At 43.3% G+C, this 15,830-nt stretch overlaps 1 protein-coding gene across 5 annotated transcripts in view; it reads right to left on the bottom strand.

Annotated features, from left to right (window-relative positions):
- The window catches only part of DIP2C (disco interacting protein 2 homolog C), a 186,687-nt gene that overhangs the window by 123,165 nt on the left and 47,692 nt on the right, over nt 1–15,830 (bottom strand). For all 5 annotated transcript variants that reach the window (XM_029238229.1, XM_029238230.1, XM_029238231.1 and 2 more), the window contains 2 exons: nt 12,585–12,794; nt 1,756–1,890 (listed from right to left, as the gene is read on the bottom strand). In XM_029238229.1, coding sequence (XP_029094062.1) covers nt 1,756–1,890; nt 12,585–12,794 — 345 coding nt within the window. The remainder of the gene's footprint in view (nt 1–1,755; nt 1,891–12,584; nt 12,795–15,830) is intronic.

Below are 15,830 nucleotides of genomic sequence, written 5' to 3'. Positions count from 1 at the left end.
AATACATTTCTCATGACAATAAATGTGACATCGTTTTCAAAACTGAATAAGTGAAATGATCAATGAAAAACCATGAAATTTAAAAAATTTTACATAACCCAAATAAATGAAAAAAAATGGAGCACCAAGAGGCTGAATCCGTAACTGGATCACACGTACTCTCTGCAGGCAGATTTCATTCCTGCTGAACAGTGCTTGGAAACCTGAACCTGGTAAATACGAAGGCCTGGAACCTTCACGGTTCTCAGACAGAAGAACCACGACCAGAGAGGGTCTTTCCCATACTGACCGAGGCAAAGCCCTTCCTCCACGGCACAGTGTCACAAGAACAGAACTCAGCTTTTGGAACGAGTATGACAGAATTCAAGGAAATTTTTCTATCCAATAAAAACCATTTCAATAGATAGTCTCAAAATACTCTATGGGTACTTTCAGAATTGAGACATTAAATATTTTACAATCTTGAAAATACATAAAAATATACAACCCAGAATTCTCAATATCTAAACACAAAATTTCCCCATTAAAGAGTCCCAGTTAATCTGGTTTGGATGAATCAGAGATCATTTCACAAGGCCACTGGTGCTCCAGCTTAATTTAGAACACACACAAATCATCCTAGGACTCAGCCCAGAGCTTCTGATGTGTTAGGTCTGGGGTGTGGCCCCGAATCTGTTTTCCAACAAGTGCCCCATGTGGTTCTGGTACGAGACACCATCACAGCACTGAACTGGACAACAGATGAATTTACCTGGGGGAGCAGGTGAAGATGATGAACTTCAAAGACAACAAAGTTACTAAAACGGTGATGCAAAGAATAACAGTAATGACCAATTCAATAAACAATGAACTTAGTAGAGGACTAAAGCAAACCTTGATACTGAGAAGCATTCCAGGGAAACCAATCATACTGGAAACTGGAGTGACTTCAAATGTACTAACAGAGAACTCAGAACCTAGCGACCTTGGGCTCTGACCACAGTGAAGAGGCATCTGCCTGTTAGAGGCTGGGTCCAGGCCTCCTTATCACCCCCGAGTCACAGTGTCACGGACACAAGCATAGTGGGATGGATGGCACACAGAGGCTATTTTGGCCATCTTCCAAGAAAATAACACTTTATATCATCATTGGGTTCCAGTCTAGCTTTCATGACTCTGGAAGGTCAAGGAAAGCAGAATAAAGCATGAAGTTCATGTTCGAGTCTGTCACTTTAGGATGGGTAACAGGAATATGTCAGAGCATACCAAGATGAAAGATTCAAGGAATAAGAGAGAACCCGAACGGCTGTATTTATCAAATCACCAATACTTTTTCCAACATGGAGGAAAAAGGACCATCTTTCTTCCAAAGTCTAAAGCACCACTCTGCCCATCTCTGTGCATTATTTTGGTTGTGTTTAGCTCCATCTTGCCCTTCCAAGTAACCATTCACAGTCTTAACACCTGCACTAATTTTCTAACTGTGGAATCAACATTATTCATTAGCAAAAACATCAGAATTTTATCAAATCTTTTTATTCTCATGACAAAATTCCTACAACGTTGACATTTTTCCTACAAGGAATAACTCTTGGCCCCCTTGGAGATAGCTTGCACTTCCTGTAACTATGCCACCTTCTAGGGAGGCTCATAAAGAACCTGATGAGTCAATGAGCCGACTGTGTCACTAGAAGAAACACATCCAGTCAGGGCACAGAAAGCACCTCAGCAGAACTTAGAATTTACAAAGGAGGAAAAACTTGCTGGAAGACATACCGTCGCCAGTCTCCATGAGCTCGGCATTGCCATACTTTGGGGCTGTTCTTGACGTCGTAGAGCCCTGCGGCCTTTCTACTTGTATTGAGTGTTCTGAGGTGTAAGTGGTTACGTCGGGAGGTGCAGAGTGATTTTCTGTAAAGAAGCAAATTGTAAGTTTTCTGGTTATCATGATACAGTTATTCTGAAGGCTACGTAAGCAATAAGGTTTCAAAAATGCCACATCCTAAGAAGAGAAAAAGATTCTGAATCAAAAACTACTACAAAAATCTCAGCATAAAGATGATCTTTACAATAATAACATCACTACAGGTGCCACATCAATGAATCACTGTTGCACTTTAATTAAAATAATGTCTTCAACTGGCCAAAGGAAAAAGACACTGTAAGTTATGTGTTCATAAAGGAGTAATTTTCTTGTCAGTCATAGTAGAGGCAGTTAAGAGCTCAAGCTTTAGATACAGAGCGCCTGGGGTTTGAATCCCAGTTCTGCAAATTCTTGAGACCTTGGAAGCATCCTGATCTCTATACCTTGGTTTCTTCATCCATCAAATGGGAATGGCAACTACCTCCTTGTTGGGTAGATTAAATGAGTTAATATATGTAAAGTACTTAGAGCATTTCTTGATTGAAGGTGAACATTTAGGAAATAGTAGCTATTTTATTATTTGTTTTAGCATAATACTGAAGAGTCCAGTCATTCAAAAAATACCTGTTTGCATCTAAGGTGAATGGTGTGCCGTGTGCTGCACAATGAAACGTACAGCAGGCCTTCCCCATAACATTATTTGATGATAAAGTTAACTACTTAAATGGGGAAAGCATGATTTTGTATTTATTAAATAAGACATTAAGGAGAGCATGTCAAGTGAGAATGTCCATGTCATTTTATACGTACTAAGTTCTAATAATGAGTATTATACTATTAATTTTGATTTGTTAATCCTTACTAGATAAAAACTTGTCGAGATTCTATAGTTCCACGCGACAGAAGCACAACATTTTATGCTGTTAAAAGGGGAAGCAGGTACCAGAAGGCCTTTCTCCGCTGTACACTGCCCACCTTGGCACTACACGTGAAGGCCAGTTTAAACTGTGAAATCACTAACATAAAGCACAAGAATGAGGAAAAACAGAGCACCGAAGAGATCACATCAAGGACGTCGTTTACAGACTGTGCTAAACTAGAAGCCGGGGCGTGGCCTGTCGACTCCGCTGGGAACATACACATCGGGGACTCAAATTTTAGCCGTTCTGCAAATGTCTAGACCTCGAGAAGCCCACGGGTACTCATTTGAGGGTGCAGGTAATTTTAACAAGTAGGCAGATTGGCAAGTACCCAATCCGCCAGAAGTGAAGACTGACTTCTGTGTCAGTGAGCCTGCGTATGTTAAGGGACATTACACTGAGTGAGACTTGAGGCCAAGGAATATTAATCTGAATTCCTAAGCAAGCTTCAAACATAGCAACCAGCGTGACCAATGCCGGTGCTTGGACTCGGGAGACCCTCAGTCCTAGGCACACTGACCAGTAAGTGTGTGGAAATGTGCACGGGGGCTGAGGGCTGGCCCACCAGCAGTTGCCCAACTGGTTCTCAGGTCCGCGTCTCAGAGCTGATCACCTGGGACCGGTTACTGACCTTCCTATGCCTCGGTTCCCCATCCTGTAAAAGGGGGTGACAATGACAATGCCTACCTCTGAGTTACAGTGGGGATTAACGTAGATAAACAGATACAAGCACTGGCGTCACCAGGCACACAGAAAGACATGCCAGGAGAGGAACACATGGGCAGCTCTCTGCACCAACAACTACTCTTCCAGGGTCTGAGCCTGGAGTTCTCTGTGAAGATAACAATCGGCATCAGCCCCTAAACACAGGCCATCAGCAGAGAGTCCAGCTCCCCATTCCATTTCTCATCTCCCTGTTCCAGGAGTGTCCAGCCTGTTATGGACTGAACTATGTCTCCTCAAAATTCACATGTTGGAGTCCTAATCTCCAGGACCTCTGAAGGTGACTGTGTTTGGAGATGGAGGTCTTTAAAGAGATGATTAAGGCAAAACAATGCCACTAGGATGGGCCTTAATTCAATCTGACTGGTGCCTTATAAGAAGAGATGAGGACAGAGATGCCCAGAGGAGATGGCTGTCTACACGCCCGGAAGAGAGGCATCAGGAGAAAGTGCCAACACCGTGAGCTCAGACTTACAGCCTCCAGGACTGTGAGCCACTGAATGTCTCTTGTTTAAGGTGCTTTGTTATGGCCGCCTGAGCCAACTGACACATACCCGTAAGGGCAATTTCTTAGATCTCAGCCCAGAAAAAGGGTACCTGTGAGAGGGAGGAGGGGGCGGCTGGGATGCTTTATCAGATCACTGAGGGGAAGAGCAAGAGGGAGAGAAGAGGACCATTCAAATGACCTCTTTAATATTTCAAACACTGCATTCATTCTTCTCATCTCCTCTACCTGTGCTTTTGCCAAATAGGCTTTATTTCATGTTTCAAAATGATCTAATTCTCCATGGCTGAGCAGTTAACTCCCTGGGGCCCCATATTTCAAACAAAAAGATAATAGATGCCAATGTATGATGAGCAACATTTCAAATTAGCCCCATAAAACAAAAGCAGCTAAAATGTAAGTTCACTGCGTTCCACTTTGCTCAGGTTTACTTGTGTTTACGTTCTGCTGTGGCTGCATCATTGGTGGCAGCCGCTGAGTCTGTGTTGGCCAGCAGACGTACTCACTTCCACTTTGAAGTTGGGAAAAATAACGATTCCAATACATCTGGTGATTAAAAAATAGGAACAGTGACAGCTGCAGGACTTCAAAGTGCTTTCCAAATTTATGTTAGCTCCTCTCCCCCTCCCTTTCAAACTCCCCACATATGCTGTCACTGTAGGATTATAAGCCCAGCACTGGGCTTCTGTTAGGAAGCCAGAGAACATTCCTCCATTGCAGTGATACATGGTGCCTTATTTTATTTTAATAAACATCAGGACTCCAAGTATTTAACTCTGTCACCTATCTTTTGTGAGTATTGAAAAGACCTTTGTATGTAACAGATGCTCAAGAAACACTTGCTGACGGGTCAGAAAAAGTCGGGTCTGGTTGAAGGTGCAGGGTCAAAGGTCTAAAGTGCTCATCAGCCCCAGGCATGATGCCAATCAGGTCCATATGCAACAGGAGCATTTCAAAGATTAAGAACGCTCATCAGAGCGGGTTCATATCTTCTGAGCCAGATGACCCACTGTTCCTTAGATCAATTTCCCCATACTTTCAAAATCAACAGAAAAATGGCGGCCAACCTTCCAGCCACCTATCAGGTGTCACCTCCACTGTGACTGCCCCAGAGCTACTGTGACACCTTTGCATCTGCTCCCTGACAGGTGGGTCCTGTCTCATTCACCCCTCTATGGCTTTTGCTCCCAGCAGCCGACATGGGTTCCTTAAGAATCTGGAAGCAAGGCACAAGGGGCAGGTGGGAGGGAAGTGTAATTCACCCATCTTCCACGATAGTATCTGCTGTTTTGGAGCCATCAGTACCAGGGGTCCCATCTCACTGCATCCCCCTCCCACTCCGGATTTTAGTCTGTTACTCTTGCCAACTATCCACCCGTTTTGGACAGCTGTTTTGGCCATGACCGTTTCAGGTTACTAGCTGGTCTTCCTGCTCAGCTCTGCGTTGGAAATTCCCCGCTTCCTTGAACTAACTCGTTCCTCACCTCCTGCTCTTGCAGGCATCCAGCTCAGTCTAGCTCCTGTGTCCTACTCAGATGCTGAAGTCGCACAACACCCAGCTCACGTCGTTTGCACACAGCAAATGTTGGAGAGAAAGTTCAAAGAATGAACGAACGTAAGAATGAATATACTGGAGCACTTGACGACTAGAGATAACATGCTTCTGGTTCTCACACCGCTGAAAAGCAGCTTTCTTTAATTCTAACTGTATGACTGGGAACCTCAGGGATCAGTGGTCAGAGATCCTACCTCCCAGCCTGTTATTTTTCAGTCCCCAAATAACTTCTAAATTAAGAGAAGAAAAAGAGGAAATCTGGTTTTCACATGTAGAAAGCAACGTGCTCGTGGTCCACTAACTGATGATAGATAAGGAGAGACGAGTTCAGAGGGACCCAGCCTTCCATCCATCAACAAGCCCCCTCCCGTGTCTCCTACGGTCCATCCAACCTCCACAGTCACTGAGCAGAAAGCGATACAGGCCCTCAGACCACCCGTCCACCCAGCTGCCCTGGCTCCCTAAGATGACATGGCTGTGCCCTCCACATGGCAGCAGAAAACCAGGTTCCTCAATGAAAATATGGAGGTGACAGGTGGTGAAAGGCATCTGCAACGATGCTGAGGGAAGGAACTGGCCTCACGGCAGAGCATCCAGCTTGGCTGCTGGAGATGCTGCTCAGCTGCCCACTGCATCGACCCATCTTCCAAGCACAGCTCATGAGAAGAGCAGGACTTCCTCCTTGGTTTCCCCAGCAATGTCCAACCTCCCTGGCTCTGACAGAAGCCCCCAACAGGAGAGCTCTACTGGTGTCTCACCCATGTGTCATACTGACGCATGACAATGTAAGTGAGGATTTATCTCCTTAATCCTTTAATAATCACTCAGGGACAGAACAGTATACTCTGGTTACCTGTGAGAGTGTGTGTGATACTGCTAATGGCGATTCACAGTTGCTTTTCAAATTTGCAGACTAAACCTGGAGATAGTTAGAAAGGGCTCAGTGGTTCTATATTCAAACATTTCTCTCAGCCAAGGCTCTCAGAGGTTGACTTTAGAAGCATTACACAGGTTCTCAGAACTGGAACGGCCTCCCTCCCACATTTATGCCACAAAAATCCATAAAGATGGGATAGTTACCGTTAGACAAATCTCGGGATGTTCTAACATCAGAACAGAAATCTTTAACTTCAGACAACAGCTTCTTGACTTTTATATGTGCAAATTCAAATTCACGCTGAAGGGCTCCAATCGTCACAAGCCTGTACAGACCACAGACCCAGCAGGATTGTGATGGGGATGCTGGAACTTTCACTGTTTATGCAAAGTTTAATTGCATTTCTGTCTGCAAAGAGCTCTTGTTCTGTTTTTAACAAGCAGGGCCAAGCTGGAACACAGACACTGAGGAGGAAGCAGGGCTGGAGTGTCACGAGCAGGTGCTCCTACACCCGACAGATAGGAGTCTGGTTCCTGCTGACCACTCACTAGCTGGGCGCCCTTGGCATCACATCCACCTTCCTAAGCCTGGGTCTTCTCACCTGGGGAACAAGAGTGCTGCTACTCGCTCCTCACCAAGTCTGAGGGCACAAGCGACACTACACCGTGACATTCTGCAGTGACGGTGACACTGCCATCCTCGCTCTCAGGCCCAAAGGCTCCCGCTCTGCCATTTCTCCCCTTGCGTGGGAATCCTTTCCTCTCACGACTTCAAGAAAGAATCTGTGAAACTCATGGCATTAAGTGTAAATGACTGCATTTGAACACTGGGAGAAAGAGAAGAACTGAATAGACATCTTTCTATTTGGTTGGTTGTGTGCATCAACGTGTGAGCGGCAGGCTCCGAGGTACTCCTGCAGCATGGAGTAGGCACTGGATGAAGGGTTAGGATACTTGTGGGTCAAAAATCATTACTTTGATTCTAAGTATAAAATCCAAATAAACAAAATCAGTTTCGAGTGGCAAAAATCCCAAAGCATTTTTGGAGACAAGAAACCGGAGCAGATCTGTGCCCTAAGAGCATCAACAGGGCAACAAGGACAATATGAACGGGACAGATATGAGGCTGGAAGGGGCTGCAGCACTGAGATGGGAGGTGAGCTGTCTGGATGCAGGGTCCTGGGAGCAGTAACGGAGAGGAAGGAGGCCTGCAAGACACAGGGTAGCCAAACGCTACCCAACAGGGACTGTGCTGGTCTGTGGAAGGAGGAGCCAAGGACGGCGAGGTCTGGAGCCTGCTCCTGGGAGTGCAGGACCTTGTCAGACGAGCCGACCTGGGGCCACAGCGTAGGGCTGAGGTGCAGGGTCAAGAGGCACTCTGAAATGTGGATGGGTGAAGGAAGTACAGATCTGAAGGTCGTGAAAGAGCAGATGGCCTCGAAAACTGTGGGAGTGGATGAAATGGACAAAAACACAGAGAGACAGGGTGGGGAGAGGAGCCACCAGAGGAGAGGAAAGGACAGAGCAGGAAGGAGAACCAGGGTGTGGTACAGGCCGGGAGAGGAGGGAATGAGTGATCATCACAGCCAAAGCTCCGGTTCACCGATGGGGGAAGCTAAGATACAAAAGAGAAAAGAGCTGAGCTAGCAGATTTGGGAGGAGCCAGAATCCAGAATGAGGATGAAAAGATGAGTCTTGGAAAGAAGGAGCTTTCTTCCCCAGAAAAGGAAACATAGCAAAAAATGAATGGAGAAAGACATGGAAACATCTCAGCTGGAAAAGGATCAGTGGTTAAAGATGTTCGACAAGGGGACAGAAAAAGATCCATGGTGACATTCACTCAATTTCAGTATCTGTGCAGATCTCAGCTTTATTACGAACTGAGCAAGACAATGCAGGATTAGAAGCCAGACCTAGGACCTAACTAAAAATTCCCACAGTCACGTCGGCCAGTGAGAGATCCCTCTCTCTTTTAGTACTGTATCACCCAAAGAGCCACGAGAAACACGCAGTAATTGATGGAAGAGTCTCATCGGCCTTGTGTTACCTAATGCAAATTTTCTTTTCCTGCTTACTTTTTCAATAGCGTGGCTTAAAACTCTCTAAAACAGGAGTTGGCAAACTATGGCTCACAGGGTGGTCTGTCAGCTGCGTTTATAAATGAAGTTTTGTGGGGGCACAGCCATGCCTATGGTTCACGCACTGTCTTCTGCTCTTGAGCCAGTGGAATTCAGCAGCGGCCACAGGGACTGCATGGCCCACAAAGCTTAATATCCACTCTCTGGTCCTTTCCTGGAAAAATTCACTGACCCTGCCTTTGAATCATGAAGCTCTAGATGCAGGGATGCCCCAGCCAGGAGGGGAGTGAGGGTATAGCAGGGAGACCCCAGCCCCAAGTGTGCAGGCTTTGCTAATATCACCATCCTCGGTGTGTAGTTAATATTTTAAGACTGTAAATGTCTGAAAAGTATTGATAAAGAGATTATAAAAGAATTCTTTGATACTGTGGATGATTATGCATAAGTAAATTAGGGTAACATCACAACGGTGGCTATGCAGCCCTCTGAACAAATTCCCTAGAACACCAGAATCTAGGTCCAGACAACAGCTGCCAGGCTCTAGGCTAACTATGCATCAAGCACATGGGGGCACATCTATCTGCTTACCAGGATCAGAGGCAAGAAACCTGATGAGAATTTCCTTGCTGATACAAACCGCACACACCAAAAGCGGCATTCATGCTGATGAATTCTAAGATAGTCTGGAAATGGCAATAACTTCTATGAATATCTGGCTAATGACAACACACCCCCAACACATGCAGATGAAACCCGAATGTGACAACATCTCAGATGTGTCAGTTACAAAGGGTGACACAGACCTTACCTATACATCTGGAGCTACAAAATAAGAGAACAGCTCATGCAGAAGTCTCTTTAATTTCCTGAATATACAAATTTTGATTCTGAATATACAACAATGTTATCTATTATGCTTTGTTCTTATTTCTTAATCTAGAAATGTATTAATAGTTTCTCTTCAGTTTCTCTATTTCTATGTAGCTTACTAATTCCTATAATATGTTACTCTAGTACCTTTTACAAATATGCCTCTTGAAGTTTCAAAGTGTTGCTTTAATTCTCCTGGTTACTCTAAATTATGCTCCTTGACTTTTGATAATGATAAAATATTTTAGAGGTGTTGATCCTTTCTTTTCCAACTGTCTTAAGAACATGACATGCACAGAGGTTCTGAATAAACACCTTCTGGTTCTCTATCATTGTGGAGAGAGGGCCCTTAATTATGTGCAGGCCCTGTTCTGTCTGAGCTGCAGGGAGCCGTCGCATGGCACGTCCATCTTCTTGTGTCACAAATGTGCACATCTCAGGCCTTAGCATCTCAGGATTGGGAACGTCTTGAGCCCTCATTGTCAGTGTTTTAAGTGTGAATAACAACAAGCAGAACCATAGGAGGAAAAACCACCTGGACGGGGACCGCATGGTATGCTAAGCCAGCCTGACGGGAGATGCACGTGCAGTGTCCCTGTCATGCTGTCAGGATGGACCCACAAGGACGCAGGATTTCATTCCAACAACCACAAAGCAGAAGTACCATCCACTTGTTAGAGCCTCTTCATGGTCTTTAAACGCTTGTCTTTCCTCTACCCTTTGGGCAAAAGAGGTTTCTACAGACTCTATCCAAGTACTTCACCTTGAGGGACCAGAGGTACTACAAGTTGGTGGTTTATTTGACCCTAAATTCCTTAAAACACAGACATACACAGAATATTTTCTTATTTGTAGGCTTCTGATGGCCTCAACAAAAGGTTGAACATTGCCAATTCTGACTTTTTACTTCTTTTGCTTTTGCCACAGGAGTAAAAAAAAATTTTTTTTTTTTTTTTTTTTTGGCGGTACGCGGGCCTCTCACCGTTGTGGCCTCTCCCGTTGTGGAGCACAGGCTCCGGACATGCAGGCTCAGCGGCCATGGCTCACGGGCCTAGCCGCTCCGCGGCATGTGGGATCTTCCTGGACCGGGGCACGAACCCGTGTCCCCTGCATCGGCAGGCGGTCTCTCAACCACTGCGCCACCAGGGAAGCCCTGGAGTAAAGTATTTTCATTCTCTTTTTCTTATTTTATTATTTTGCCACTGCTTTCTTTCAAAAAAATTTTTTCATATTTACAGAAAATTCCTGGATACTCTAGGAACTTATCTATGTGCCAAATTAGAAATTACTGAAATGTCACACACTGAGAAGCTATATTTAGGTTACACTGAGTCTTAACGTACCTGAGTAACGTAACCTTTTATAGTTCGGATAAATTTAATTCTCCATGCTATAATTTCCTCCAATATTCCACATGTAACTACATAAAGGGAGAAACAAATGCAGGGAGTAATCTGTTCAAAATTATGTGTTTCTCTTGGTAAGATTCCTGATATTTCCTTAGAAGTGTGCTCAGTCAGAAAACACACATTCCTAAGGTAAGAGCGAGGGGCAGAGGTGGAGGGAGTTCCACATCTCCCCCGCCCAGGGGGCTACCAGACAAAGCACACGGACTGAGCCTCAGGGCTATCTCAGGTTCCAAAACACAGAGGAAGAAATTTTAGCATCTGAAACTCTTTAATGGTCATATACATTTCTGCTTAATTTTTATCTATGATTTCAAATAGAGGTTCTCAGTACACATTAACCAGTGTATGTTCCCGAAAACGTTTTAAACTGAAATTTAATACTACTACTTTGCATGTGAGTGTTACTTTAAAAACTGTGGAGAATTTTCCTATTTTCTCCTTTTTACTCGCAATGGGTACAAAGGAAAGACATTATCATTCCTTTTCTTCCCACTAAAGAACTAGAGCAGGGAATACTGACTTCTGAAGAAGCCGGCAGCTGTTAACGTGAGAACTGGGAACAGACCCAGCCCTCCCTACCGGCTGCCTGTGTCCTGCTGGTAGACAACCAGTCTCACTTCTGATTCTGAAAAGGCTGTTGCTTTTAACCTCAACTTCATGCTGAGCAAGTGCCACTGGGGCCAAGTCCTGAGAAGTCAGTTTGGAATTCCTCTGACTCTTGTCAAGTAGCCAATAATCTAGAAATACTTTTTGAGTCTGAGAAGCTGGCAGAGTATTTCATTCATTCATTTCACTTACCTACTTTCTAAACATGGAGTTTTCGGATAAGAGGATAGATGTGGGAGGACGCCGTGCACCTGCCCTGTGCTCGATGATCAACCACTGCACAGGGAGGTGCAGCTTCCATGTCCCTGGATGCGGCTGACCCTGGTCCACCCCATTTGAATGGAGAACATACTGAACCATCTTGGCACCACATTCAAAGCAAGTAATTTACTTTGTGAATAATTTTTTATTGAAATGTTTAAAAATCTCAATCCACAGCTGAAAATGGATCAGACAGATCTGGACCTCATGCTGTGCCTTCCACACCAGATGAATGTGGCGCAGTGAGTGGGGGGCTAGGGTGCAGGCAGAGAAACAGGACCCTTACTCACCCCCTCCACGCAGCCCCCTGCTCATCCAATATGCTCCTTTCCTCTAATAATTCTCACTTCATCTCCTGTTTTACACTACTTCCAAACATCTTACCAATGCTTCCTAACTCTGTGCTTTTTTAAATACAGAGGATCTCATGTATCGCGGAACCTACACACAAAGTAACGTGAACCACCCCAGAAAGCTGAATGCCTATGGCAGAAAACTATATAAGCAGTAGTGATGAAAGCCTCCCCTTCCTAAGTAACTTCCAAAGTAAGGGCAAACTCACTCTGAAGTCCCCAGCCTTGTTTATTAGCATAATTAAAATTTCATTTAGGAGCATATTTTAGCATGAGGAGAAGAAAGCATGTAACCAGATACGGCTGCAAGTTTCTCTAATGAACAAGAACGCATTCCTCTACAAGCAGAGGAGACGTCTGGGATGTAAAGAATAGTAAAACCAAGGGTTTCACAAAACAGTAAAACCAACGCAACAAAGCAGCCCAGAAGCGGGAGTGGGGCTCTGTTCTGTCCCTCGGATGGATTCCATGGCCGAGATGCGCAAGTAGAGAAATTTCAAAATAAAAAGGGCAGGGTTACTCAGCAGCCACTCAGACGTAAGGACAACGAGAATAACACAGACGACTGCCCAGCAGGGCACTCACCTAGGTGTGTCTGAGCCATGACGTCAGCCAGTCTGTGGGCGGCGCCACTCCCCCCACTCTGGGTGGAAGAGGAGGAGGTGGTGGAGGTGGTGGAGCCATGGATGGCCTGGCTGATCCAGTGCTCCATGTTGATGCTGCCCTGGCTGGAGGTGGGGGTCCCCTGGGAGTCGCCCTGCACCGAGCCTTCGTCTTCTGAGCCAGAGGAGGTATCTGTGGGAGGCAGGTGATCAGCCGTGTATATCACAGCCAAGAAGCCCCCCCCCAGGATTAGTCCCTCTCCAAACACTGCGAACACAGACCTACCTCCCACACTAACTGATCGACGACCTTTGAACACTCTTGAAAAATTACACACTTTTCAGATGACAAATTATTTTTCACTGTAGTGAAGTCTTCATCCAAAACACCTGACATATATATGCTACAGAAAGTTGTGACATTACAATCTCAGACAAAGACATACTCACCAATTTCCTCCACTCAAGAGTTTGAGGGAGAAACCAAATGTTTTCTGTGTACTCAGACACCAAGCGAGAAGGTCAAGGTGGCGTTTTCTAAAAGACACTGAACTTTCAAGCATTTCGAAGTGTGATGCTCTGTAGCCCTTCTTTATACCGAGGTGTTTCTCTGAGTCATGTGCTATTTTAAGTTTCATGTGAGTGTGGCCGGTCTCATCCTCCTGCCTCTCCCAATGAATGATCTGGACTTCTCTACCAACCTACATCTAAGGACTCTGCCTCCTCCTTCCAGGAGGACAGTAAATCACCACACTACATTCTGTGATCAAACTAAATGCATTTACTTTTATATTTGTTCCTTATAAAAGTTTTTCATTATTTACTTGATTTATTTTGCTATCTATGAAAACTGTGTATCTTGGATTGAGCAAAAACATGTCACTTTTTGCATTAAAATTAATGGAAATAGTATTCATTTAATAACTTTTCACCTAGAAGCAAGGTTTTCAAGAACGAATCGTTGTATACTTGTTATTTAAACTTCAATATAAGAATGACATTTAGGATCGTACATATAGGTGAGTTACGTGAGATGCTAGGAGGGAAAAAGGATGAGAGTAGCTCTAGAACATTTACTGAGAATAAGTGAAAGGGTAATTTGTCTTAAATTAAGAAATAGGACTTTTTCTTTTTTTAATGTTAATTTTGCCGTTTATTCACTCATTCATTTATCAATACTTATTAAGCACTTACTAATGTATTAGTTACTGTTCTTTTTTTTAAATTAATTTTTATTAGAGTATGGTTGATTTACAAGGACTTTTTCTTTAACACAGCAATATTTGTAAAGGATATTTACATTGCATTTTATTATCATTGTGACGCGACCTAGGCTGTCTAGAAATTTTTTAAAAGTTTATCTATTAGAAATTTGTTACAGAAGCAACAATAATATTAGAAGGCCAACAGATTCTCTTCCCTTGTCCTTCCTTTTAAAATAACTTAGAATTACAATTTACATAAAAATAAAATTTATATTTTTGGAATTCAGACCTAAGAATTTTTTCAATTTTTTTGAAATTGTGGTAAAATACACATAACATAAATTTTTACCATTTTAACCATTTTTAAGTGTACAGTTCAGTGATATTAAATACATTCATAATGTTGGACAACCCTCCCCATAACTCATTTCACCACCATCCATCCACTTAACTCATTTCACCTTGTAAAACTGAAACTCTGTCCCCATTAAACAGTAACTCTCCATTGCCCCTTCCCCCCGCATCCCCTGACAACCACCACTCTACTTTCTCTCTGTGTAATTCTGACTACTCTAAGTACCTCATGTAAGTGGAATCGCACTTTTGTCTTTCTGTGACTGGCTTATTTCACTTGGCATAATGTCCTCAAGGTTCATCCACTTTGCAGCATGTGTCAGAACTTCCTTCCTTCTCAAGGCTGAATAACATTCCATGATATGTACAGACCACATGTTGTTATCCGTTCATCTGCTGTGGACACTTGGGTTGCTTCCATGTTTTTGCTGTTGTGAATAATGCTGCTGTGAACATAGGTATATAAATATCTCTTTGAGAGTCTCCTTTAAATTCTTTTGGGTATGTACTCTGAAGTGGAATTACTGGATCATATAGTAAATTCTATTTTTAATTTTTTGAGGAACTGCCATTCTGTTCTCCATAGAGGCTGCACCTCTATGCACCTCATTTCCACCAAGAGTGCATAAGGGTTCCAATTTCTTCATATCCTTACCAACACTTGTTATTTTCTGTTCCTTTTTTTTTTTTTTTGATAGTAACCATCCTCATGGGTGTGAAGTTGTATCTCTTTGTAATTTTGATTTGCATTTCCCTAATGATCAGTGATGTTGAGTATCTTTAAATGTAATTATTGGCCATTTGTATATCTTCTTTGGAAAAATATCTATTCAAGTCCTCAGACTTAAGACTTCTGAGAAATGTATACACCGGTATATCCACACAGAACATTACCACCTCCCCAAAAGTTTTCTCATGCCCCTTTACAAATCAATCTTTCATTTCCCACCCCATCTTCTCATAAGAAAACTACAGAACAGTATCATTCATGATATAGACACTAAAATCCTCAAAAATATTAGCAAACATTATCAAGCAACATATAAAATGACCAAGTGGTAACCAGGATTACACATATGAACATGAATTAAGGTTAATTTGACATTCAAAAATGAATTAATGTTATATATCATATTAGTAGAATAAAGAGAAAAAAAAAGTATGTTAACCTTAAAAGTCAGAAAAAGTATTTTACAAAACCTAACACCCACTCATGATAAAGCCTCTCAACAATGCAGGAATGGAAGGAAACTTCCTCAACCTGATGAAAGGCATTCATGAAAACCCATAGCTAACACTGTATATACTGGTAAAAGGCTGAATACATTTCCCCTAAGATAAGAACAAGGCAAGAATGTCCCCTCTTGCCACTTCTATTCAACATTATCCAGCACGTTCTGGCCAGTGAACTACAGGGAAAAGCAAAAATTAAAGGCATCCAACCAGATTAGAAAGGAAGTTGTAAAACGGTCTTTATTCACAGATGACATGATCTTATACGTAGGAAATTCTAAGGAACACATGGAAAAATTCTTGAATTAATAAATGAGTTAGCCCCTTCTGCCATGTAAGGACACAGTGAGAACATGGACGACTATGAGGAAGAAGGCTCTCACCAGACAATGAATCTGCCAGCACCCGGATATTCTCAGCATCCAGAACTACCTTTG

The sequence above is a fragment of the Monodon monoceros genome, unplaced genomic scaffold (genome assembly GCF_005190385.1).
Source record: "Monodon monoceros isolate NGI ecotype Baffin Bay Population unplaced genomic scaffold, NGI_Narwhal_1 Super_Scaffold_21, whole genome shotgun sequence".
NCBI classification, from domain to species: domain Eukaryota; kingdom Metazoa; phylum Chordata; class Mammalia; order Artiodactyla; family Monodontidae; genus Monodon; species Monodon monoceros.
This window is presented reverse-complemented; position numbering and strand designations above follow the sequence as displayed.